A 26,572-nucleotide genomic window follows, 5' to 3' on the forward strand; every position below is an offset into this window, starting at 1 on the left:
AAAAATTAAAGTTCTAGAGATCAGAAATTAGAAATTGGTCTTAGGGGAGTAAAATGAAAAATTTGGGCTGCTTTCATCCTTTCAACCTTTGCCTCCATAGTCACTTTGACTCTTGACATCCTTTTCATAAGAATCCTGGTGATGACTTTGGGGTCATAGGGCAATTAGGATTACCTTCTCCACAAAATCTTGAATTAGACCTTCAAAGTTCCTTTTGCAATGTAAGGTCATATATTCACAGGTTTCAGGGATTGGGATATGAACATCTGTGAGGTGGGGAGGGCAGCGGGTATTTTTCTGCCTGTCACACCTGCCCTCCGATGGATCCTTGTTCATTTAGTGAACAGTATTTGAGGCCCTCAGATGGGTACTAGAGTACATATATATGAGTGTTGTTAGGTAAAAGTACTGTCTCTGCTTGTTGGATCAGACAAATCTTTTTAATATTAGATTTTTCCCTCACAGTTAAATGTATTATTCTACCCTGCTTATAAATTGGATTGATCTTTTTTTACCTGTTTAATATTTTTTCTTATTTTTCGATTATAGTTGGCATACAATATTATATTTGTTTCAGGAGTATAACATAGAGTGATCTAACATTAGGATTTTTCTCTTGTGTTGGCAGTGTGTGGGTTCCATGTTGCCCTAAATTAGGATTTGTGAGATTTTTATGTGAGATTTTCCTTTTTTTTTTTTTTTCTAAAATAATGTAAGTCAAAGCAGCCCGGTAAAGCAAATTCAGCCCCATGGCCAGAAGTTTCCAACTGCTATCTTATGGATTAGTGCTGTAATCTAATGATAGATCAGAATTGTGGATAAATTAGATAAGGTATTGTGATAAGATGTGTGATTGATACTGGAATATGAGTACAGAGAGACTTAATACTACAAAAATGCTGTTCAAACTTAGAGTGGATAGTAAACACTATAAGTCAGGGCTGTTGGCCCAAAGAGAAGGCAGTGAAGGCCTACTGTCTCTGCTTTTTCACTCAGTCATCAGATCTTACATGCCAGACCTATGCCAGGGGTGGAGGGGGAAAAAAAAAAAAGTATTCCAGTAAGGTGAGGCCTGTAAATCTTAAATCTGGTGTTTTAGAGGTTATTAGAGCTTTTACAAAGTCCTGGAAGCCCCTGAGCCTGGCCCAGCTAACTGTACATGGGAGTTAGGTAGGCCACATAATAGATGTGATTGCAGAGAATGGGGTTCTTGTTTTTGAAATAATTATTGAGAACTTTATTTATATGTGCTGCTTTGAGCACTTTATATGTAGTGTCTCCTTTAAAACAACAGCTCTGTAAGGCTAATGTCCCAAATTTCCTGGATGAAGAAAAATTAGAACAGAAAGGTAAATACTGTTATGCTTATTTCACAGCAGAGTAAAAATTAGAGAGGTTGAGGAAGTCATCTAAGGCCACAGAGCTAACAGGTAGTGTAACCAGGTTATGAATCCATAATGTTCTAAATGTTCCACCTTTCTCTGTTCACACTGATCCTGTCATTCAGCAACTCAACGATATCACCAAATACTAAGGATTGTCTCCCCTTGGAGTCCAAAAGTAGCTAACAGCAGCTTCTGGTATTACATCTGTTCTGACATCCAGCAGGATGTATTCCACCCACAATTGCAAGCAAGTCCTGAGACTCACTCTGACTAGGTCAGCTTGGGTCTTAAGCCCAGCAATCGATATGCTTAGGGATGTGAGTAAATTGACTGGCTTAACCTAGCTCTCCTATTTTAACCACTTTTAAAGCTGGGAATCAGTTCCCTTTCCCAGAACCAGAAGTTTTCCAGATGGAATTCAGGCGGGTGGGTAGAGGAAATGGATGCTGGAAGGACAATCAACATAGGTAATGCTTCTTGAATCAAGTTACAAATGATATCTGCATTCTAGAGTCAGGGATTTAATGAAGGGGTGTGTGTGTGTATACACTACAAGTTTATATATATACACATACATACATGCACATACATATATTTGAGTGAGGAATGACTGCTTGAGAGTTAAAGTAAAGCAACTCCAATAAAAGATCCCCAAATGCAGCAGCTTAAAAAAGGTTACATTTATTTTTGACTCTACAGAGCTAGGTGTTCCAGCATTGGGAGGGGACTCTGGCATCATTAGTACTTCCATTTCTGAGTTCAAGGTGGCTGTTCTCATCTTAACCTCTCAGCAGAGAAGGGAAAGGGGCAAGGGTAGGACATGTTCATAGTTTTATGGTACTAAGTAGCACACATTCCTTTTAGTCAATTCCCATTGGCCATTATTTAATCAAAACTCCCCACCTAGTTGCCAGAGAGGTGGGAAGTTGGAGTCTAGTGGTAAGGTCATATGCCCACCTAAAACTTTTGAGAAAACTTTTCATGGTTCAGACACGAGATCCTGGTGTCCATAAGTACTTGGCTGTCTTGTCTGATCCCAAACCACGTGCCTCCTGGCTGCAGCTGGAGTGCCCACCATTGGTTAGGTCCTCTGGTAGAGGAAGTCACCAGAGGTGAAGCACCATGCTTGAGAACGAAAAGTGGCTGTTACTGAATTCGCTACCAGCCCTCACCTAAATCCCGCATCATAGCTTACTCCATTTCTGACAGCACGTGGGACTAGCCATCGCTATCAGTGGCCCTCTTCCCTGTCTTCCTGGTCCTTGTCTAAGGACTTTCTGATGCCAGCAATGCGCCCGTCATACAATGGACGCATCTATGGTCAGTGACACTCATGTCACCACTCTAACCAACCTTCTCCTCCTCTTCCAGGTAAGTGACCTTTTCTTCCCTGGACATTAAATTTATTTTAAAAGAGGGTGACTTCAAGCACTGGTCCAGCTCTGACAGGCTCCACGATTCCTGGAGAAAATCTCAGAAAAAGCACAGGCCCCAAGTAAATATGACAAGGAAACGTGAAGGAATTTGCGAAGCCCGGCCAGTTCCAGCTCCTGGAGAACACAGACTCTTGCTGTGATCTGCCGAGAGGCGTTTCTGCGCTCGCTAGCTGGAGACTGCAGCTTTCATTTTTGAAGCTGCCTAATCCACGCAGGCGGGGTGATGATCCTATCCAGTGGCCCAGTAGGTTTTGAGAATTCAGTCCTTTCAGAGGGATGAGGATGAGTAACTTCCAAAAAGAAGAACCAAAGAGGGGGCCGATGGGATGTGTATCTACAGTAGCAACCACAACCTCACGTAGCCTTACAGACAACCGCGGTGTCGCCCGCTTCCGCTTCCAATAGTTAACGCGAGAAATTTCGCAGTTTTTTTTTTTTTTATCGCGAGCCAGAGACATGTCAGTCCCACTACGCAAGCGCAATTTTGTCAACGCCCCCATCCTTCGAGCGCTTTGTCAACGCCCCCATCCTTCGAGCGGTTCGATATCCGCACGCCTAAGGAAAGCGGCTTACAGGAACGCGCCTGCATTTCCTTCCCCTTACCTGGCTAATTCTCAGTTTCACTTCCGGTCCCTAATTTCCGGTCCTTCCCATTTTTTTTTTTCCTTCCGACAGGAAAATCTGTAGTGAGGGTCAGTTAAATTTTTGGTTCCCGGTAAGGTTGTCTTCTGCTGAGGCCCGGAAGCTCCCTGGACTGGAGCCGCGCGGCCTGAGGGCAGCGCCCTCACTTGCAGCATGGTGAGTACCGTGGATGGGTGAGGGAGGAGGTGAGCGGGCGGGCTGTGAGGGCTCTCGGTCCCATCTGGGGCCCTTGTAGGGGTACAGCCGCGCATCACTGCAGGCTTCAGAGACTGTAACTTGGGGATTCTCTTCCTGCCTCGCTGTCAGAAGTTGGAGAAGGAAACTAGGATTTCGGGGGCCGCGTTACTATCTTCTGATAGTGTTTTAATCTCCATGAAGCGCTTTACGTAATCAGTAGGGGAAACTAAGGAACAGAGAGGCGCAAGGACCGTCTTCGAGTCACAGTGCCTGCCATGGGCTGGATTGTTTGTCACTAAGTCTCACAGTGGAGATAAACAGCTGTCGTGACTTTGTTTCTGGATTATTTGATTTACGTCTGTTCTCAGTCTCCCCCACAAGATATACATTTCAGGAGGGTAGGGTCTTTTTAGCATTGCCCTCTTAATGTCTAATTGTGTCTGGCACGTTGAAGGTGTTCAGTAACGAATGAATGAATGTCATAGTCTTATTGCATGAGGGTGTGATCACTGGTCTGGCGTGGTTTGTTGGCTTCATTTGTTCAGGAAGCACTCACGAGGGGTAAATATGAGAATGTACATAGTGCAGGTACAAGGAAGATACTATACATGTGGTTACAATAATATTTTCATTAAGTGAGGCCCCCATAAGACGCACTGGACGCCGTAGTAAGGTTATAGAATAATTCCAATATAGGATTGTATTGGAAGCCATTGTAGATTGATGAGCACAAGAACCAGAGAAACCAGTGGACTAGAAGTGACCCTTTCTGTAGGAGGATATGCCCCAAATTTACCGTTTCATACTGCCCTGCTCAGCCTTGAGGCTCTTGGTTTCTGAAATCTGGCAAGCATAGGGAATCCCCTCTCTCTATTCCCTAGAAGAAGAGAAGGATCCTACGCCTGGATATTACTGGATACAGGAGTTGCTGGGTATTTTATATAGCTGTCACCATCACACATTCATATTTGTGGGCTTCCATCACGCTGGGTACATGTCCTTGTCACTGATCACTTACCATTGATTCCTTGTTTTGGGAGAAGTTCCATGGGAGGAACCATGCCTGAATTTCTAGCACCTAGCATGATGTTTTATGCATGGAGTAAGCATTGAGAAACACCAAATTAAGTATTTAGGATCTTTAGGCTTTAATGAAATAGCTAGGACACAGCTTCAGCCTTCAAGATGATGGCTTTCCCTGGGAGAGCCTCTTTGTTTTATTCCTTGGTAGATATTGTGTTAATTTATCCACCAAGCATTTGCCAACTTTGTTTCAATTGAGCTCACTTTTGCTGAGCATCTAAACTGCATACCTGTTGTCTTCATGTATTTATCTCATTAAATCATCATGACATCTCTATGAGGTAAGAGTTATGGTCCCTGTTGTAAAAATGCGGAAACTGAGGTTTAGAGAGACTACTACTCAGGGGTGGTAAATGAAAGAGCTGGGAGTAAAATTTAATTCCGTGACTCAGCAGGTACTCTTTCTACTTATACCCAGAAAACATGTTTCCTGCCTGACGTGTTTTCAGGGATAATTGACTTGACACTAGTGTGACAGTACATAAATAAAACTCACTTTGTAAAAGCTAGTCTTCCTCAAATTCCATTGCCATGGAACAGACAATTGTGGTGTTGGGTGGAAAGTGCCATGGTAGGTATAAACCCAGGCAAAGGGTAGCAGCCTAGCTGGGAGGAAGTAGGTTATGGAAGAACTCCCTGTGATGGTGATGACACAGCTAAATTTTGAAGGATGAATAAGAGCCAGATCTAAGGAGCTGGGGACAGTGAAGGAGTAAAGATTTTAGGTAGAGGTAGCAGCGTAAGTAAAGTCACAGGATTTGGATATCCTTTATTATTATTTTTTTTGTTACTGTGTTCGTATGCTAGTTCAAGCATTCTGCTTGTGATTGTGTCCTGAAACTTTTCTCTAAAAAGTAAATGGGAAAAAAAAGTATTTTAAATATGGGTATTTTTCTTCTCATCTGTCTCCTTTTAGGCCCGAAATGCAGAAAAGGCCATGTAAGTATGAACTCGATTTTTGTCTGTAAATTTTATATAACTTAATTACTACCATGGAGCTCTTTGTGTGTTGGCCTTTTTGGTATATGAGTCTTTTGGTATATGTTCCTTTCTCTACATGTGTTAAAATAGTGTTCCCATATTTTCCCATTTGCTTTCTCCATTAGTGTTTACTGATAGCTCTCAGAATTTTAATGGATGAACATTTATTCACCTGGGGATGGCGTAGGGGCTGTGAGAGTGACAGTTGGAGTACCCCATGATGTTAGTCTTTTAACATCTGGATGTGTTGCTCACCACAGTGGTCTGATAAGTAGAGTTTCCAACAGTCCTTTTACACAATGTAAGTAAAGTAGGTACTTGGGTGTTCAGGAACACAGATGGTTTTATAATCCCTACTCTTTGGAACATGGAAACTCATAACTTCTCTGTAGTTTCTTAATCATAACACACACACACACACACACACACACACACACACACAGGAATGACATTAAATATAATCAGTAGCAGATTTACCCATCAGGGAACTTGGGTGATAGGAAATCTGTGAGCATAATCTAACAGAGTCTCCTTTATTTCTGGTAGGACGGCCTTAGCAAGATTTCGCCAAGCTCAATTGGAAGAGGGAAAAGTGAAGGTTGGTGTAAATCTTCCTCATGAATTGTAAAATATCAAGATCAAATGTGGTAAATCTCCATCCTGAAAGACTTCAAACTTCAATCTTCCTATTTCTTGTCTATACTTGCTGACACAGTTTTGAATCTGTACACTTGAATTCCAGGTGTACCTTTCTATAGCTGCGCAGTGTGATAATCTGGCTGCTTGTTCTTCCATATCTTATGTAATATGATAATTGGATTCCCATATTATTCCAGCTCTGTCTAATATTGAATAATAAGAAGTGGAAGTGCTATGGGGAGCTGAAACCAGTAAATGATCTTAATGGAGACTGAGGAAGGTTAGAGATAAAATGTACCAATCTTTGAATATTTTTGTTTTTTAAAAATTAGATATACACATGTAAATTTATTCCAAACTATGGGAGCCATCATTTCTTAAGTTAATATAAATATGCCATGAAATGGTTATAACCTAGTTTACTTGGCCATCTCTCTATTATTTGACTTTTAGGTTATTTACAGTGGTTCACTGTACTAGATACAAAGCAATGAATGTTTTTGCCTATGTAGTTGTTTCCTAAGGAGAGAGAGATTGTAGAGTGAGGTTTGAGCTTGATGAAGATGATCTGGAATTGAAACTTCAGATGTATTTAGACCATTAAACATTTTGGACTTCAGGCCTCAATCAGTTGAATGTTGCATGAAGCTTGTAATTTTATACAGCATAGTGGCAACGTGTATATTTTGCTTTTCCTTAGGAACGAAGACCCTTCCTTGCCTCAGAATGTACTGAGCTGCCCAAAGCTGAGAAGTGGAGACGACAGGTACATTCTAGATGAATCTGATCTTATTAGAAGTAACAAGTCTCTAATTGCTTACTATCCAAATGGCTCTTAAATCAGAATTCTAAATATTTTTAATTACTAATTTTGAATTATATTTCTTCTATACTTTTAGAGATATTCAAAAGACATAAGAATTAATTACCTTTTACTTTTTTCACAGATCATTGGGGAGATCTCTAAAAAAGTGGCTCAAATTCAGAATGGTAAGGTAGTCAATCTACTTAAAGTGCTTCATTTTCAGATTCACAAGACTTGAGACTTCTACACTCCTTTCTCCATAATCAACAAAAAAAGCAGAAAATCAGTAAAGACATAGAAGAACTGAACAATACTATCACCAATTTGACCTAGCTGACGTTTATTGAGCACTCTACCTGACAACACTTCACCTAACATAAAACAAGACAATTTCTTTTTTTCAAGAGTACAAGGAACATTCACCAAAATAGAATATATTCTGGGCTATAAAATAATTGAAATCATACAAAGTATGTTCTCTGATTATAATAGATTAACATAGAAATCAGCAACAGAAATATCTGGAAAATTCCCAAATATATGGAAATTAAACAGCATACTTCTAAACCACCCCTTTGTCAAGAGGAAACCAAAAAGAGATTAGAAAGTTTTTTGGAGGGGATACATGATTTATTTTTATTTTTAAAAAATATATACATATTTTATTTTTCAATTACAGTTGACATACAATATTATATTACTGTTGTGTGTACAACATAGTGATTAGACATTTATGTAACTTACAAAGTGATCAGCCCAATAAGTCAAGTACCCATCTGACACCATGCATAGTTATTACAGTATCATTGACTATACTCCCTATGCTGTACTTTACATCCCTGTGACTATTTTTATAACTGCCAATACTGTCCCCTTTTTCACCCATCGTCCCAAGCGCCCTCCCATCTGGCAGCCATCAATTTGTTCTTCGTAACTACGAATTTGTTTGTTTTGTTTGTTTGTTTTGTTTTTTAGATTGCACATATAAGTGAAATCATATGGTATTTGTCTTTCTCTGACTTATTTCATTTAGCATAATACCCTCTAGGTCCATCCAAGCTGTAGCAAATGGTAATATTTCATTCTTCTTATGTCCAAGTAATGCCTCTTCTTTATCCATTCGTCTGTCGATGGGCATTTAGGTTTCTTCCATATCTTGGCTATTGTAAATAATGCTGCAGTGAACACAGGGATGCATCTGTCTTTTTGAACTGGTGTTTTGGATTTTTTTGGATAAATACCCAAAAGTGGAATTGCTGGGTCATATGGTAGTTCTACTTTTAATTTTTTGAGGTACCTCCATGCCGTTTTCCATAGCGGCTGTACCAATTTACATGAGGGTTCCCTTTCCTCCACATCCTTGCCAATGCTTGTTTGTTGATTTATTGATGATAGCCGGCCTGATGGGTGTGAGGTGATATCTTGTTGTAGTTTCAGTTTGCATCTGCCTGATGATTAGCGATGCTGAGTATCTATCTGTTTATCTATCTGTTCATATGTCTGTTGGCCATCTGTATGTCCTCTTTGGAGAAATGTCTATTCGGGTCCTCTGCCCATTTTTTAATTGGATTGTTTGTTTTTTGGGAGTTAAAGTCTATCAGTTTCTTATATATTTTGGGTATTAGCCCTTATTGGATGTATCATTTGTGAATATCTCCTCCCATTCAGTAGATGTCTTTCTGTTTTGTCGACGGTTTCCATTGCTGTACAGAAACCTTTTAGTTTGATGTGGTCCCATTTGTTTTTCTTTTGTTTCCTTCACCCGAGGAGACATATCCAAAAAGATACTGCTAAGAGTGTTATCACAGAGTTGACTGCCCATGTTTTCTTCTAGGAGTTTTATGGTTTTGGGTCTTATATTTAAGCCTTTAATCCATTTTGAGTTTATTCTTGCATACGGTATAAGAAAGTGGTCTAGTCTCATTTTTCCACGTGTATCTGTCCCGTTTTCCCAACACCTTTTATTGAAGAGACTGTCTTTACCCCATTGTATATTCTTATTGCCTTTGTCATAGATTAATTAATCATAAAGGCTGGATTTATTTCTGAGCTCTCTGTTCTGTTCCATTGATCTTTGTGTCTGTTTTTATGCCAGTTTTGATTACTGTAGCCTCGTGATATAGTTTGATATCAGGTAGCCTGATACTTCCAACTTTGTTCTTTTTCCTCAAGATTGTTTTGTCTATTCGGGGTCTTTTGTGGTTCCATACAAATTTTAGGATTATTTGTGCTAGTTCTGTGAAAAATGCCATTGGTATTTTGATAGGGATTGTATTGAATCTGTAGATTACCTTGGGTAGCATGGACATTTTAACGATGGTAATTCTTCCTATCCATGAGCATGGTATATGCTTCCATTTATTTGTATCTTTTTTAGTTTCTTTCTTCAGTGTCTTATAGTTTTCCGAGTATAGGTCTTTTAATCTCCTTGATTAAATTTATCCCTAGGTATTTTATTCTTTTTGATGCAGCTGTAAATGAGATTGTTTTCTTAATTTTCCTTTCCGATAATTCATTATTAGTGTACAAAAATGCAACCAGTTTCTGAATTTCTGAATACTAATTTTATATCCTGTTACGCTACCAAATTCGTTTATAAGTTCCAGTAGTTTTTTGGTGGACTCTTTAGGGTTCTCTCTATATAGTATGTCATCAATAAATAATGACAGTTTTACTTCTTCCTTTCCAATTTGGATGCCTTTTATTTATTTGTTTGTTTGTTTGTTTGTTTGTCCATTTGTTGTGGCTAGGACTTCCAGTACTCTGTTGAATAAAAGTGGTGAAAGTGGACATCGGTGTCTCGTTCCTGATCTTAACGAAAAAGCTTTCAGCTTTTCACTGTTGGGTATGATATTAGCTGTGGGTTTGTCATATACAGCCTTTATTATGTTGAGGTACGCTTCCTCTGTCCTCATGTGAGAGTTTTTATCATAAATGGTTGTTGGATTTTGTCTAGTGCTTTTCTGCACCTATTGTTATGATCATATGATTTTTATCCTTCATTTTGTTGATGTGGTGTATCACATTCCCAGGATCCTAGGAATAAATCCCACCTGATTGTAGTTTATGATCTTTTTAATGTACTGCCGAACTTGGTTTGCCAATATTTCGTTGAGGATTTTTGTGTCTATGTTCATCAGGGCTATTGGCCTATAATTTCCTTTTTTTTTTTTTTTGTAGTGTCTCTGTCTGGTTTTGGTATCATGCTGGCCTCGTAAAATGAGTTTGGGTTCCCTCCTCTTCATTTTTTTATAACAGTTTGAGAAGGATCAGCATTAATTCTTCTTTGAATGTTTGGTAAAATTCACCTGTAAAGTCATCTGGTCCAGGACTGTTGTTTGTTGGGAGTTTTTTGATTAGTGATTCAGTTTTGTTGGTAGTTGTCAGTCTGTTCAGATTTTCTCTTTCTTCCTGATTCAGTCTTGGAAGGTTGTATGTTTCTAGGAATTTGTGTATTTCTTCCAGGTTGTCCAATTTGTTGGCGTATAATTTTTCTTAGTATTTTTTTTTTTTTTAAGTAATCCTTTGTATTTCTGTGCTGTTGGTTGTTGCTTCTCTTTCATTTCTGATTTTATACATTTGGGCCCTCTGTTTTTCTTGATGTGTCTGGTTAAAGGTTTATCCATTTTTATCTTTTCACAGAACCAACTCTTGGTTTCATTCACCTTTTCTATTTTTTTTAGACTCTATTTTGTTTATTTCTGCTCTGATCTTCATTATTTCCTTCCTTCTACTCACTTTGGGCTTCGTGTGTTCTTCTTTTTCTAGTTTCTTTAGGTGTGAGGTTAGATTGCTTGAGCTTTTTCTTGTTTCTTGAGGTAGGGGTGTATTGCTGTGAATTTCTTAGAACTGCTTTGCTGTGTCCCATAGGTTTTGGTAGTTGTGTTTTCATTTGCATTTGTCTCAAGGTATCTTTTGATTTCTTCCTTGGTCTTGTTAATGTGTTCATTGTTTAGTAGCATGTCATTTAGCCTCCACGTGTTTGTGTGCTTTTCAGTTTTCTTCTTGTAATTGATTACTAGTTTCATACCATTGTGATTGGAGAAGATGCTTGATATGGTTTCAGTCTTCTTCAATGTATTGAGATTCATTCTGTGGCCTAACACGTGGTCTGTCCTGAAATTTGTTCCATGAGCGCTTGAAAAGAATGTATATTCTGCAGCTTTTGAGTGAAATGTCCTATAAATATCAGTTAAGTCCATCTGGTCTAATGTGTCATCTAAGGCCATTGTTTTCTTGTTGATTTTCTGTCTGGATGATTTATCCATTGATGTCAATGGAGTGCTAAAGTCCCCTGCTATTACTGTATTACTGTACTACTCTCGATATCTCCCTTTATGTCCGTCAGTATTTGCTTTACATGTTTAGGTGCTCCCACGTTAGGTGCGTAGATCTCTTGTTGGATCGACCCCTTATTATGAAATGCCCATCTTTGTTTCTTGTTACAGCCTTTGTTAAAGTCTATTTTGTCTGATATAAGTATTGCTACCCCAGCTTTTTTTGGTTTCCATTTGCAGGAAATATCTTTTTAATCCCTTTACTTTTAGTCTGTGTGTCTTTTGATCTGAAGTGGGTCTCTTGTGTGGGTCTTGTTTTCTTATCCAATCAGCCACTCTCTGTTTTTTGACTGAAGCATTTAATCCATTTACATTTAAAATGATTATCGAGAGGTATATCGTTATTATCATTTTATTATTCATATTTATGTTCTCCCCTCCCCCCCTTCTTGAAGAAGACCCTTTAACATTTCTTGTAATAGTAATACCGGTTTGGTGGCAATGAAGTTCTTTGGCTTTTTCTTGTCTGGAAACTCTTTGTTCTTTGATTCCAAATGATAGCCTTGCTGGGTAGAGTATTGGTTTTGGTTTTAGGTCCTTGCTTTTCATCACTCTGAATAGTTTGTATTAATTTCTTCTGGCTTTTTCTCTTGCTGCTTTTAAGATTCTTTGTATTTAACTTTTGGCATTTTAATTATGATGTGTCTTGATGTGTCTTGGTGTGGGCCCCTTCGGGTCCATCTTGTTTGGGACTCTCGGAGCTTGCTGGACTTTTATGTCTATTTCTTTTGCCAAGTTAGGGCAGTTTTCAGTCATTATTTCTTCAGATCGGTTTTTTAATCCCTTGCTCGCTCCCTTCTCTTTCTGCTGCCCCTATGATGTGACTGTTTGATGTTGTCCCAGAGGTCCCTTAAACTATCTTAATTTTCTTTTTTTCTTTTCTTTTTTGCTGTCCGATTGGGTGTTTTCCATGACCTTGGCTTCCAGATCGCTGATTTGATCCTCTGCTTCATCTAATATGCTGTTGATCCTATCTAATGTAGTCTTCATTTCTGACTGGTTCTTTTTTGTTTTCTGTCTCCATTTTTATGTTTGCTATCTCTTTGTTGAAGTTGTCCCTGAATTCATCTATTCTTCCCCTATAATCGGTGAGCTCTGTACCTGGTAGATTGCTTGTCTCCATTTCGTTTAGTTCTTTTTCTGGAGTTTTATCTTGTTCTTTCACTTGGGACATGTTTCTTTGTCTCCTCATTTTGTCTGACTCCCTGTGTTTGTTTCTGTGTATTAGGTAGGTCTGCTACATCTCCCAGTCTTAGTAGAGTGGCCTTTAGTAGGTGTCTTGTGGGACCCAATGGCGCAGTCTCCCTGTTCAGCTGACCTGGGTGTTTTGTGGTTTTCCCTCGTGTGTGCCTTTCTTTTTTTTGTCGTTTAGCCTCAGTTGCTGTTGGCATGTCAGTAGGTGGGACTGACTGTCAGGCTTACTGGCTGTGAGGGTGCCCGTGACTGTCGCAGGTGAGATGTTATACGGGGTCTGGCCCCATGGAGCTCGAGTCACTTTAGCAGGGCTCTGGTGCCAGCTGAGTGCGCCCTTCGGGTGTGTGGTTTGTGGAGCTGTTTGGGTGATGCTGTGGTGTGGTCTTAACCTGGCTATCAGGTGTGTTGGTTCTGGAGCCTCTTCAGAGGAGCTCCAGTGCAGGTCATGTTTAGCCGCTGCTTCTTTTTCTGTGGTTTGGGGCCTCCTCTTAGAATTTGATTGTTTGCTGTTTGTTCTAGGCTTGGTTGCACTTGATAGAGGTTATGCACTGAGGCTGGCTGCCATTAGTGTCAGAATTTGGACCCTTTTTGGGTATCATGATGTGAGTTGCATTCAGCTGCTGCTTGTACTCAGTGTGTCTGCCTAGTCGTGGCTACTTTCCAATCCACGAATGGCAGCTTCTTATACTAATCGTGGAGTTTCTGATGGGCGTGTTTACTATGTATGTTGAGACCATTCGCTGCTTGTGTCTGGCTTGAATTTACTTAGTAAGAGGTACAGGGTACACTGAGGTCAGTGGCTGCTTTTTGGGGGTTTCTTGACCTTTGAGAAATTTTACAAATTTTGTGGCATGAGGTGAGGCAGTTTGAATATGTTGGAGTTGCTGCTGGAAAAGGTTTTGCGAGGAGCATGAGTGGGTGTGGTATGGTGTCAGGTAATTATCTAGTGGTGGAAATACTTTTAGCCAAGCTAATGGAAAGTTCATATTTGGTACCTACCTGTGCCTGGTTGGCTGTGTGGGAGTAGGGTTCAACAAAAGCACAGTGGCACCTGCCAACACTTCCATCCTTGGAGAAGGATGTCCTGAACCCTGCTCTTCCAGTCCTTGCCCTAGTCAATTTAGTTCCTTCCTATATGCCCCTGGTGTTTTTTGAGCTGCTGCCTCTATGCTGGACCCAGAGCAAAGTAGATTTGTTCTTGGGCCCTTTGAGACCTTCATCGCCGAGGTCTCCAGCAGCTCTCTGTCTCACTTGGATGTAATCCCCATTGGATTTTCACAGCAAGGTGTCATAGGGACGCCTCTTCCTGGCACTGGAGCCCTTGGCTGGGGAGCCCTGAATGGGGCTGGGACTCCTTGATACTCATGGAGGAACGAACGTAAGTAGCTGAGATACCTATTCTGATTTTTAATTGCCACACCATGAGTGTGGGACCTGCCCATTCTGCATCTCCACCTCTACCAGTCTCGACGTTGTTTCTTCTTTATATCCCTATTTATAAGACTTCTATTCAGATGGTCTTCAGGTTGTTATTATGATGGTTGTTCTATAGTTTAGTTGTAATTTTGATATGGTCATTGGAGGAGGCAAGCACAGAGTTTACCTACTCTGCTGTCTTGACCAGAAGTCTCCCAAGTCATTTTTACTTGCATGAGAATGAGAACAAGAAATTTAGGGGACAAGAAAAATTATGGAAAGCAGCTAAAGCAAGGCTTAGATGAAAATTTTTAGCATTAAAATAGTAGAAAATAAGAAAGGTCTTAAACCAGTGAACTAAGGTTCTACCCTAGGAAACTAAAAGAGAAGAGCATATTAAATTGAAAGCAGAAAGAAGGAAATAATAAAGATAACAGAAATCAATGAAATTGAAAACAGAAGATGAATAGAGAAAATAAAGGCTGCTTCCTAAAAAAGATCAATAAAATTGATAAAATTCTAGTGAGACTAAGAAAAAAAAGACACATTATAAATATCAATAATGAAATTGGGAGCATTACTACAGACTCTATAAAAGGGTAATAAGGGAATATTATAACTTTATGCCTGTATTTTACCAAATAGATGAAATGGGTCACTCCTTGAAAGACACAAACTCTTAAATCTCACTTTAGAGAAGTGGTTCTTAATCACGGCAGTTTCGGCCCCCAGGGGACATTTGGCAGCATTTTGAAATTTTGAAATTTGGCAGTATTGGAGAAATTTTGGTTATTACAACTGGAGGAGTGCTACTGGCATCTAGTAGATAGAGATCAGGGATGCTGCTAAGCATCTTGCAGAGAATTATCCAACCCAAAAAGTCAATAGTGCCTCGTTTAGAAATACTGTTCAAGAAGATATAAATAACCTGAGTAGACTATACCTATTACAGAATTTGAATTCTTAGTTAAAAACCTTCCAACAAAGGAAACTCCATGCCCAGATGACTTTACTTGTCATTTCTTCCAAACGTTTAAGGAATACCAATTCTATACAGTTTCTTCCAGAAAAACGAAGAGGCAACATTCCTAATTCATTTTGTAAATTTTAGTACATGTTACCTTGATACCAAAATCAGAAATAGACATTACAAGAAAAGAAAAAACTAAAACCAATATTTTTTATGAATATAGACATAAAAATCCTCAACAAAGCATTAGCAAATCAAATCTAGCAATAGATAAAGAGGACATTACAGCACAACCAAGTGGGATTTATTCTGGGAATGCATGGCTGATTCAGTATTCAAAAATTAATATAATTCACTGAATCACCATTCTAAAGAAAAACCATATGATTGTCTCAGTAGATGCAGAAAAGGTATTTGACAAAATTTAACATTTGTTCATGATAAAAACTTTTAGCTAACCAGGAATAAAAGGGAACATTTTACCTCGATAAAGCACTTCTACAAAAAACCCTGTAGCCAGCCTCATACCTAATGGTGAAAGATTGAGTGCTTTCTTCCTAAGATGAGGAAGAAGGTAAAGATATCTCACCACTTCTATTCAGTATCATACTGGAATTCCTAGAGTGCAGTAAAGCAAGAGAAATAAATAAAAGGCACACAGATTGGAAAGGAAGAAATAAAATGCTCTATTCTCAGGTCACATAATTTTCTATGTAGAAAATTCCAAAAAAAATCTATAGAAAGATTTCTAAAATGAATAATGGAGTTTAGCAAGGTCACAGTAGAAGGTCAGTATACAAAAATCAATTCTATTTTTATATGCTAGTGATGAACATTTGGAACTGGAACGTTTTTTAAAGTGCTATCTACAAAAGCATCAATGCACAAGAAATATTTTAATATACATCTAACAAAATATATGTGTGATCTGTATGCCGAAAACTATGAAACACTGATGAAGGAAATCAAAGAAGGCCAAATAAATGGAGAGATGTACAGTATCTCTTGATGGGAAGACTTGGTATAGGAAAGATAGCGATTCTTTTTTCTTTTTAAATACTATCACAATCAGAATCCCAACAAGATTTTTTAAATATATGTTATCAATATGTTTCTAAAATTTAAATGGAAAGGCAAGAGAATTAGAGCAGCCAAAACAATTTTGAAAAAAGAACACTTAGAGTATTCATGCCACCTGATTTCAAGGTTTAATATAAAGCTACAGTATTCAAGATAATATGGTATTTGTGAATGATAGAAACATAGACCAATGGAACAGAATAAGAAGTCCATAAGTAGAGTCACACATATGTGATCAGTTGACTTTTGACAAAGGTAGAGAGCAATTCAATGGAGAAAGGGAGGGATACTTCCTTGCAACAGCTATACGGTGTTTCATTTCAGCATACCAGAGTTCATTAACCATTTTCTCTCTTCTGTGGTGAGATGCCCCAGCTGCTCCCTACTCTTAGCCATCATAGACAACACCTCAACAAACTCCGTTGTGCACATCTTTTTAAGTTAGTCCCTTAGGCCTAATTCTCAGGCTATAGTCTTTGCCAAATGATGTACCCATTTAACAACACATTGCTTTCTTGAAAGGACTAAATCAATACAGAAGGCTACTAGCCTTGCTGCATCTTTGCTGGAATTGAATGCTAAGTCCCCCCACCTGTAAGATTTTGCTACTTTAATTGTTGTGTAAATGAACTGCAGGATTGCTTTGGTTTATATTTCTTTGGTTGCTAATAAAGATGAAGTTTTTCTCAAGGATTTTTTTCCTATGCTGGTGGGAGCTCTGTATGTAAACCTTGCCCTTTTATTTATTTGAGCGTAGTTGGTTTTTCTTATAAATTTAAATGACTGTTTTTATGTTATAGGCCCTTGGTAGATGTTGATATTAATTGAGTGATATTTTGAAGAAATGTATAAATGTTTTTGTTTTCTAGCTGGTTTAGGTGAATTTCGAATTCGTGACCTGAATGATGAAATTAACAAATTGCTGAGAGAGAAAGGACACTGGGAGGTCCGGATAAAAGAGCTGGGTGGTCCTGATTATGGAGTAAGTAAGCAGCAGCGCCAGTGGCTCTTGGGAAGGAGTTTTGGGAGCTTTTGGGCAGGCTGGGTAGGTCCTGTCAAGGAGCCTGTAGCTCCTAGCCCATGCCTACCAAAGAGTAGGCACTAAAGAAATGAAAGGAGGCTTGAAAAGTGCCTGTTGCATGTAGACAGGAAACCTATGAAAAGGATGGGTTGGATGATGCTTAAAGACTCTATAGCACTAGTCTCAGAGCAGACAGGGCACGTGTATTTACCAGGCAGATGTTCCTGAATAAGCTACTTAGTCTCTCTGGGCCTCTTGTTTAAAATGACCGTGGCCCTCTCACATCCTTCTCTGAACTCCTTGGGAATTAGGGCAACATTTATTGGATTTTTACCTGAGGGGACCTTGGAACACTCCATTCTTTCCTTTCTTTGGACTCTTATTAATGCAACACTCTTGAACAGTGGCTTTTAAGCTTTTAGAACCATAACCCAATGTAAAACACACACACACACACACACACACACACACACACACACTCTCTTCATATCATAACCTGGTAAACACAGAAATGTGATAAAAAAAACACTTAGTATGTGTTGATGGACTTTAGTATTTTCTATTCTGATCTATTTTGATTTTTAAGAAATTGATGATTGTGACTCAATTGATTTCATGACACACTACTGGGTCTGTTTTGAAAAATACTGACCCAGAGCTTTCATTGCTCACTCATTTGTGAAGAGATCTGCCTCAGGTCATTTGAACCAATAGTATCTAATAAGTGAACTGTAATGTGTTATATATATATTATGGTTGTGTTAGACCTTTACAAAAGGTGAGAAAATATATGTATGTTTTCATATATATGCATATATATATGAAATGCATGTAGTTTTTTTACATTATGGTCTTTTCACCTTCGTGAAGGTCTAGCACAACCATAATTCTCACTTTAATACCTGGAATAAAAATGAAGCATTTATTTTTCCCATTACAGAAGGAAAGGCACGCACATTTCTTGAGAACTTGCTCTGTTCTAGGCACTGTACTAGGAACTTTCTCATTCAGCAGTTTTGTGATGGTGATTTTGTTTTCTGTCAAACTGCATTAAAGTAATGCGGAGATTTATTAACCCTCCTAGAAAAGTGACCTCAGAAGCATTACAAAATTAATATGTAAGGTATTCTTAAGTTCCACCACCCAAAGTTAACATTGAGTTTTTTAATGCATAAAATTTTATTTTCTACACCTGAAACTAATGTAATATTGTATGCTAACTATAATTGAAAAATTAAAAAAGTATTTTCAAAAAAGAACAAGAGTATCAAGAAACTTCCTGGTATTAACTCTATAAATTCACCCTATATACCTATAAAGAAGAAATTTATTTTCATTTTATATGTATAAATGTAATACATTTAGAGTTTCAGTTTTATAAGGCAAAGAGTTATGGTGATGGATGATAGTTGTGGATACATGACATTGTGAATGTATTTAAAGCCACTGAACTGTGCACATAAAAATGGTTAAGATGGTAAATTTTATGATATGTGAATTTTACCACAATCAAAAAAAGAAAAAGTAATACATTATCAAGTTCAGAAAAGTATAAAGAAGCAGAACAGTCAGTTATAGTCCCATTACCTAGGTGCAACTATTTGAATATTTCCTTTTCTTATTTTTTGTGAATGCTATAATTGAGATCATATTCCTATATGTACAGTTTTGGTTCTATAATAATTTTGATTATATGAATGATATATACTTTTATGCAAAAAAGTATAAAAATTATAAAATATAAAAATTTTATATAGTATCCTGTGTGTTATAAAATATATTAAATATTTTCCTACCACCAAGAAATAGCTGCTATTAACATTTCCTAGAATTTTTTCTGTGCATATATATGTTTATTTTTATAGAAGTTGGTTCATATTCTATATGCTTTGTTCACATAACAGTATATAAGGAGCATATTTTCAGGTCAAATAATCATTTATATAATCATTTTTAAAAGCATCTTTGAGCTTTTAAAAATGATTATATAAATGATTATTTAATGATTATATAAATGAAAGTTGCAAAAATATACAGAGAACTTAAATCCTTTATAAAGATTTTTCTAGTTTTTAACATTTTGCTGTATTACTTTATTATTTGTACCTTGAGATTTATTTTTCTGAACCATTTGAAGCTTAAATACATGATGCTCCTTTGCCCCTTAATACTTCTGTGTATAGTTTCTAAGAATAAGAATGTCCTCTTATATGACCATGGTAGAGCTATCAAGTTTAAGACATTTAACTCTGGTACAATAACTTTATGTAACTACTTGGCTGATCTGTTTTCCCTCTAGTATGGGACCTATACACTACATGTAGTTGTTGACATCATTATTTTTAATGGACGGAATTCTATCTTCTGGATATTTCATTTTCTATTGCTTGTCATGTATGTGGTTTACAATTTTTTTAATAAGCTTTTGTCACTTAACATCATATCATAAGCATTTCAAAATTAATATAAGAGTTTTATAGGAACCATCATATTTATTGCATCCATAAATATGCTATGATTTACTTAAATCGTCCTCCTACTTTTAGGAATTTAGGTTGATTTTAAGGAATAAAAGAGTACCTAAATATTTTTCTGTGTACATATATATTTTTCATGTTAAGCATTATTATCTTAAAATATATTTGCAAACATGGAAATAGTGGGTTTAAGGATCAGATTTCATTTTCTCTTTTTCCTTCCCAATAAGAAAGTTGGCCCTAAAATGCTAGATCATGAAGGGAAAGAAGTCCCAGGAAATCGAGGTTACAAATACTTTGGAGCAGCAAAAGATTTGCCTGGTGTTAGAGAGCTATTTGAAAAAGAACGTAAGTAATTAATGTTTGGGTGGTTTTAGCCGTGTGTGTGTGTGTGTGTGTGTTTAAATATCTAATAGGTATTTATTTGTCACCATTAAAGGTCTGAATTTTTAAACAGATTCTTGGACTGAGGGCTCACATCCATCAACTTGTTCAACTTTAGCACCTATCTCATCTCCAGGAACTTTTCCAGAACTACTACCTTCACCTTGAAGCTCCATGAGTTTTTCCCAGTTCAACTTGGGCTTCTTGAGCATTTTTACTTTTCTAACAAAGACATTATGAAGTGGGTAGATAGATTGGCAAGCCTTTTTTATGGTTTTTTTTTTTTTTTCCAGTGCTACCTGGAAATCAGATTATTGACCACTTCTTTCAAGTCATTTGTCTGCACCTTTTGGGTCATGATTTCCATCATCTTTGAGATTTGGCAGACTTGTTGATGCTGAGCATAAGGGGTCTTCTGAGTGTGATTGCTGCATATTTTAGTAAAACCAGCATGGAATAGGTGAAGCAAATAAGCATCAGTAGTCTTGACATCAACATGAACTTCAGTCATAGTCTGACATTTTTTGAACATGGAACACATTTTGTAATGGATTAAGATCAATGCGATGGAATTAGTCAGGCAGTTTTGCCTTGAACATCTTCACTAATTAGCTTGAATTTTCTAAATGCAACTTCATCATTCTGCAGATAAGCTAGGCTCACTTCAAAAACACAACCCTGGATACCATCAGATGTAATTTGGGTTCCTTGAGTTCTCACAAGAACACTAGTGTTTTTCCAGTATTTCATATATCGAACATAGCTGGTGCTTTCACATCATACCAGTCTTTCTTAGAAAATGGATCAACCACTTTCTTCTTGGCTTCCTTTTTGCTGCCTTTTGTAAGGTGCCTGTTCTTGCCAACTGCCATGCTGCTGCTTAGAGAGCCAAAAAAGCTAGCCTTGAATTTTCGATAATCATAACAGTAGACAACGCTATGTGCTGGGTGCTTTTCCTGTATTATTTCTCAGCTGCACAAAGCCCTATAGTGTCGGAATTATTGTTTCCAAATCTTAAATGAAAAATCTTAGCACTAGGAGTTGAAGTCAGGAGCCCAGGACACACAGTGGGGGCTGGAAAGTACCCAGAATTTACTGGTGCCAAATTCCACACCCTTTGCACATGCCAGTTTCTCATTCTGAATGAGGAGTTCCCCTGTTTGAAGTTTCCCAAAATTGTTTGGGCAGACTCTAAAGTTCATTGAATAGGGTTTATTTCCACTTATTTGAAAAAGTACTAACTGAAGGACAAATAAAACCTTGGGCCAAACCACAATAGAAAAAAGAGAAATAAAATAAAAATAGAGAAAAATAAAGCTGTTTTGTGTCAGTCCAGGCATCCTCACCTCTCTTGCCCTTTTCTTCTTTGGCCCTGGAGAACTTCAGCAAAACCTTGGCTTTCCAAAACACAGTTGGAAACCACTGATCTGGAGTTTTTGTGTAAAAGTATACTTTGGAGATATTAAAGGTTTGGTTCCAGATCATTGCAATAAGCGAATTTCTCAATAAAATGGGTCATGAATTTTTTGTTTCCCAGTGCATATAAAAGTTATGCTTACACTATACTGTAGTCTTTTAAGTGCAATAATAGCATTATGTTAAAAAAACAATGTACATACCTTAATTAAAAAATACTTTATTGCTAAAAAAATGCTAACCATTATCAGACCCTTTAGTAAGTCATAATATTTTTGCTGGTGGAAAGTCTTACCTCGATGTCGCTGGCTGATGACTGATTAGGGTGGTGGTTGCTGAAGACTGGGGTGGCTGTGGCAGTTTCTTAAAATAAGACAACGATGAGCATCGATTCACTCTTCCTTACATGAACTATTTCTCTGTAGCTTGCTATGCCGTTTGATAACATTTTATCCACAATAGAACTTTTTTCAGAATTGGAGTCAATCTTCTTAAGCCCTTCCACTGCTTTATCAACTAAGTTTATGTAATATTCTAAATCCTTTATTGTCAGTTCAACAGCCTTCACAGGATCTTCACCAGGAGTAGATTCCATCTTAAGAAACCACTTTTTTCGCTGATCCGTAAGAAGCAACTCCTCATCCATTTAAGTTTTATCATGAAATTGCAGCAATTTAGTCACATCTTCAAGTTACACTTGTAATTTTAGTTCTTTTCCTATTTTTACCACATCTGCAGTTACTTCATCCATTGAAGTTTTAAACCCTTCAAAGTCATCCAAGAATCAACTTCTTCCAAACTCCTGTCAATGTTGCTATTTCTACCTCTTTCCATGAGTTGTGAATGTTCTTAATGGCATCTAGAATGGTGACACCTTTTCAGAAGGCTTTCAATTTACTTTGCCCAGATCCATCAGAGGAATCACTATCTCTGGCAGCCATAGCCTTATGAAATGTGTTTCTTAAATAATAAGACTTCAAAGTTGAAATTACTCTTTGAACCATGGGCTGCAGAATGGATATTTTGTTAGCAGGCATGAAAACAACATTAATCTCGTTGTACATCTCCATCAGAGATCTTGGGTAACCAGGTGCATTGTCAATGAGCAGTAATATTTTGAAAGGAATCCTTTTTTTTCTGCAGTAGGTCTCAACAGTGAGCTTGAAATATTTAGAAAACCATGTTGTAAACAGATGTGATGTCATCCAAGCTTTATTGTTTCATTTATATAGCACAAGCAGAGTAGATTTAGCATTATCTCTAAGGGCCCTAGGATTTTTAGAATGGTAAATGAGCATTGGCTTTAACTTAAAGTCACCAGCTGCATTAGCTTCTAATAAGAGAGTCAGCTTGTCCTTTGAAGCTTTGAAACCAGGTATTGACTTCTCTCTAGCTATGAAAGTTCCAGATGGCATCTTCTCCCAGTATAAGGCTGTTTCACCTATTGAAAATCTGTTTAGTGTAGCCACCTTCATTAATTATCTTAGTTGGATCTTCTGGATAACTCGTTGCAGCTTCTACAGCAGCACTTGCTGCTTCATCTTGTACTTCTATGCTATGGAGATGGCCTCTTTTCTTAAACCTCATCAGCCAACCTCTGGTAACTTCAAACTTTTCTTCTGCTGCTTCATCACCTCTCTCAGTTTTCATAGAATTGAAGAGAGTTAGGTCCTAGCTCTGGATTAGGCTTTGGCTTAAAGGAATGTCGTGGGCTGGCTTGATCTTTTCCGCAGACCACTAAAATTTTCTCTACATCAGCAATAAGTCTTTTGTTTTCTTATAATTCATGTGTTCACTGGAGTAGCAATTTTAATTTCCTTCAAGAACTTTCCTTTGCATTTACAGCTTGACTAACTGCTTGGTTCAAGAGGCCTAACTTTCAACCTATCTCAGCGTTGGACATGCCTTCCTTACTAAACTTAATCATTTCTAGCTTTTGATTTAAGGTTTGAGACATGTGACTCTTCCTTGCACTTGAACACTTACAGGCTATTGTAGGGTTATTAATTGGCTTAATTTCAATATTGTTGTGTCTCGGAGTATAGGGAGACCCAAGGAGAGGGAGAGAGATGGGGGAACAAATGGGCAGCACAGCAGTCAGAACACACAGTAATTGATTAAGTTTGCTGTCTTATATGGGTGTGGTTTGTGGTGCCCCAAAACAATTACAGTAATAATATCAAAGACCACTGATCACAGATCACCATAACAAATATAATAATAATGAAAAAGTTTGAAATACTGGGAGAATTACCAAAATGTGACAGACATAAAGTGAACAAGTGCTGTTGTAAAAACGGTGCCAAAGACTTGCTGGAAGCAGTGTTGCCACACAATGTCTAAAGCACAATAAAGCAAATCACAATGAAATGAAGTATGTCTGTATTTTAATTTTGCTTTTTGGAAAAGTAGTCTAAACACTATAGAAAAAGTGTGAAAAGCAGAAAAGAGTGATACCAGTATTCTCACCAATTTAAAAATATAATTCTACCTTTATTAACCCTGCTTATTTTTAAATTCATTATGCTAAAACTGCTTTTGCACGTGTCATTAACATTGCTTTAAAATAATTTAGAGTTTAAATATTATGCTGTTCATTATCAAAGCAATATAATTTTATTGCAGATAAGTTGTAAAATACAGAAATAAGAAAAAAACCACCTGCGTTTTCATAACGTATTGATGATGATTGTTGACATATCAGGGCATATTTCCTTCCAGGTTTTAAGGATTGTGATGGTGGTGTTGGGGCTCCTAAATTGATGTTATAGTCTATGTGTTTATTTTTTTCATTTACATTTTTCTTAATTTATTTTTATTTATTCCAGTCATAGATTTTTTTTTTAAACAAGAAAGTGCCTAAGTTAATCGAGTATAATTTGAATAGTATAGTACAGCCCTCTTGACCACCCCCCTTCCTTCCCTAGTCACAGTGCCCCTGCTAGAGTTAACTGGTAACCATTATCATCTGTTTGGCATGTTCCCTTCCAGGCTTTTTTACATGCACTTTTATGGTTAGTCCATCAGCTAACTTTCATTAGTAAAAGTGACAGGTGACCCAACCCCAATTCACTTTAGGCACAAAAGCCTAAATTTATTGGCTCACATAACTGAAAAGCCCACAGGTAATCAGGAGTGACTGATTGTAGTTCATATTTCTCTGTATTGTAGTTTTGACTTCCATTGTGTGAGGTTTTTTTTTCTCTAACTTTTCGAGGCTTGTGTCTGTCATTGACTTAATATTTGCCCTCTCTCAGCAGTTCAAGCAAAATTCTCAGAATTGAATTTGTTTGGTTTTGATTAGATCATAGTTCCACCCTTAAACCAGTCCCTGTGGTTGAGTGCAGTGCTGTGAACCAGCCAGATTTCAGCCTAGCACTCTGTCCTGGTTGCAGCCACCATGGTGACTACCACCCACAACACACTGACTCAGACTGGTAGCAGCAGCAGATGGAGGCTTGCCAAAACACAGTGGCTCTCCCATACCTGTCATGTTGTGATATCCATTGATATTCTCCCACAGTTCTACTTAGAACTCTATTAATGGGTGAGAAAGATTAGAGAATATCACGGTATGAATGAACCTTAACTTTATAAAACCATTCCTTCTTCGGTAGACGTCTAGTTATTTCCAGATTTTCATAATTGTAAATATTTTTGCTGATCTGATGGCTGAAAAATATTTTTTATTTCTCTGATTACTAATGAAATTGATGATTCAATCCAATCACTAATTGAAATTTTCGTGCATGAGTTTTTCCTTAAATTATCAGCTTTTATTCTTTGACTAGTCTGTTGTCATTTCCCTTTTGATTTTCAAGAATTACTTAAATATTCTGAATAGTAATCCTTAGTCTGAAAATATTTTCTTCATAACTTTCTCATTTATCTTTTTTGTTCTTTTATAGCTTCTTTTGTGTTACCTATATACTTATGTTTTCCCATTATGGTTTTCTCAATGAAAAATTATGGCATTTCCAGTGTTATCAAAGTACCTTGTGAAACAGCGTTATCAGGGCTGCAGGCTACCCCATCCCACACATCCTGCAATTAATAATCCTAGCTTATTCCAAGTTTTCACTGTTATATAAATAGTGCTGTGATATACATCTCTGTCCATAAACCTTTGCCAGCTTTTGTTTATTAATTTAGGATAGTTTCCTTTTAAATGGACTAATTGGGTCAAAGATTTCAACACTGATTTTTAAAAGGTTAGTACCACTTATATAATCCTATTAGCAGTGTAGAGAAGTGCCTTTTCATATTTTCATGAACACATGTACTGTATGCCTGTGTAACATTGTGTAGGGGGAAGGCTTGAGTGTGATCGTGATGGGAAATTCAGCTATGTCGATGCTCTTTCTTTCAGCTCTTCCTCCTCCGAGAAAGACACGTGCTGAGCTCATGAAGGCAATTGATTTTGAATACTATGGTTACCTAGATGAAGACGATGGTGTTATTGTGCCTTTGGAGCAGGAATATGAAAAGAGATGTAGGTTTGCAGGCATTTTATTTCATTACTGGTTGGTATCTGGTTTCTGTTCTCTCCTTTGAAAATGGGCTTTTAAATAGTGCTTTATTCCAAAAAGGAGTTTTCTTTGTTGCTAATGGTCTTCAGAGGAAATGGTCTGTCTAATGACCCCCCGCCATACACACACACAGTAACTATGAGGCAGTTAGTGTGGTGTTGGGCCTGAAGGAGCATACTGGGGAAACCAGAGAGTGGCATCTGACCTGGTCCCTGTCCATTAGGAATCATCATCTAGATTCCTTCCTGGACTGGCTTTTCTTGAAATCATGAATTGGTGCCCACTTAAGGAGATTTAAATCTGTTTTAAACACAGCTAATGGGCTATCACTGTAGAGCAAGATGGGTCTCCCTTTCTGAGTGCTTCTTCTATGCCAGACATTATGCTGAACCTTTTATGGATGTTCTTTTGAAGCCTCATGACAACCCTGTGAAGAATAAGTTAGTGCTGCTCCCTATGTGGTTCACTGAGCTAGGGCTTTGGAAGCTTAGGAATTGGAGCTCTTTGCCAGCATGCTGTACAACTGCATCTCCATTTTCATGTGAGCATATCAGGAAGCCAGCAGGTTGGTGAACTGGGGAGGATCTGAGGATGTTTCCT

The 26,572-nt window shown here is 37.7% G+C and overlaps 1 protein-coding gene and 1 pseudogene across 1 annotated transcript in view; one reads left to right on the forward strand and one right to left on the reverse strand.

The window, feature by feature from the left end:
- Positions 1 to 3,339: 3,339 nt before the first annotated feature.
- ISY1 (ISY1 spliceosome associated protein) overlaps positions 3,340 to 26,572 on the forward strand; it is a 33,131-nt gene continuing 9,898 nt past the window's right edge. The window contains exons 1-8 of the mRNA XM_039874622.1: positions 3,340 to 3,619; positions 5,640 to 5,662; positions 6,251 to 6,302; positions 7,044 to 7,109; positions 7,291 to 7,333; positions 17,015 to 17,127; positions 19,874 to 19,991; positions 25,813 to 25,935. Of these exons, the coding sequence (XP_039730556.1) occupies positions 3,617 to 3,619; positions 5,640 to 5,662; positions 6,251 to 6,302; positions 7,044 to 7,109; positions 7,291 to 7,333; positions 17,015 to 17,127; positions 19,874 to 19,991; positions 25,813 to 25,935 (541 nt within the window). The 5' untranslated portion in view covers positions 3,340 to 3,616. The remainder of the gene's footprint in view (positions 3,620 to 5,639; positions 5,663 to 6,250; positions 6,303 to 7,043; positions 7,110 to 7,290; positions 7,334 to 17,014; positions 17,128 to 19,873; positions 19,992 to 25,812; positions 25,936 to 26,572) is intronic.
- Positions 19,985 to 22,528, reverse strand: LOC120612152 (40S ribosomal protein S3a-like; annotated as a pseudogene).

The sequence above is a fragment of the Pteropus medius genome, unplaced genomic scaffold (assembly GCF_902729225.1).
Source record: "Pteropus medius unplaced genomic scaffold, Ma_sr-lr_union100, whole genome shotgun sequence".
Taxonomy (NCBI): domain Eukaryota; kingdom Metazoa; phylum Chordata; class Mammalia; order Chiroptera; family Pteropodidae; genus Pteropus; species Pteropus medius.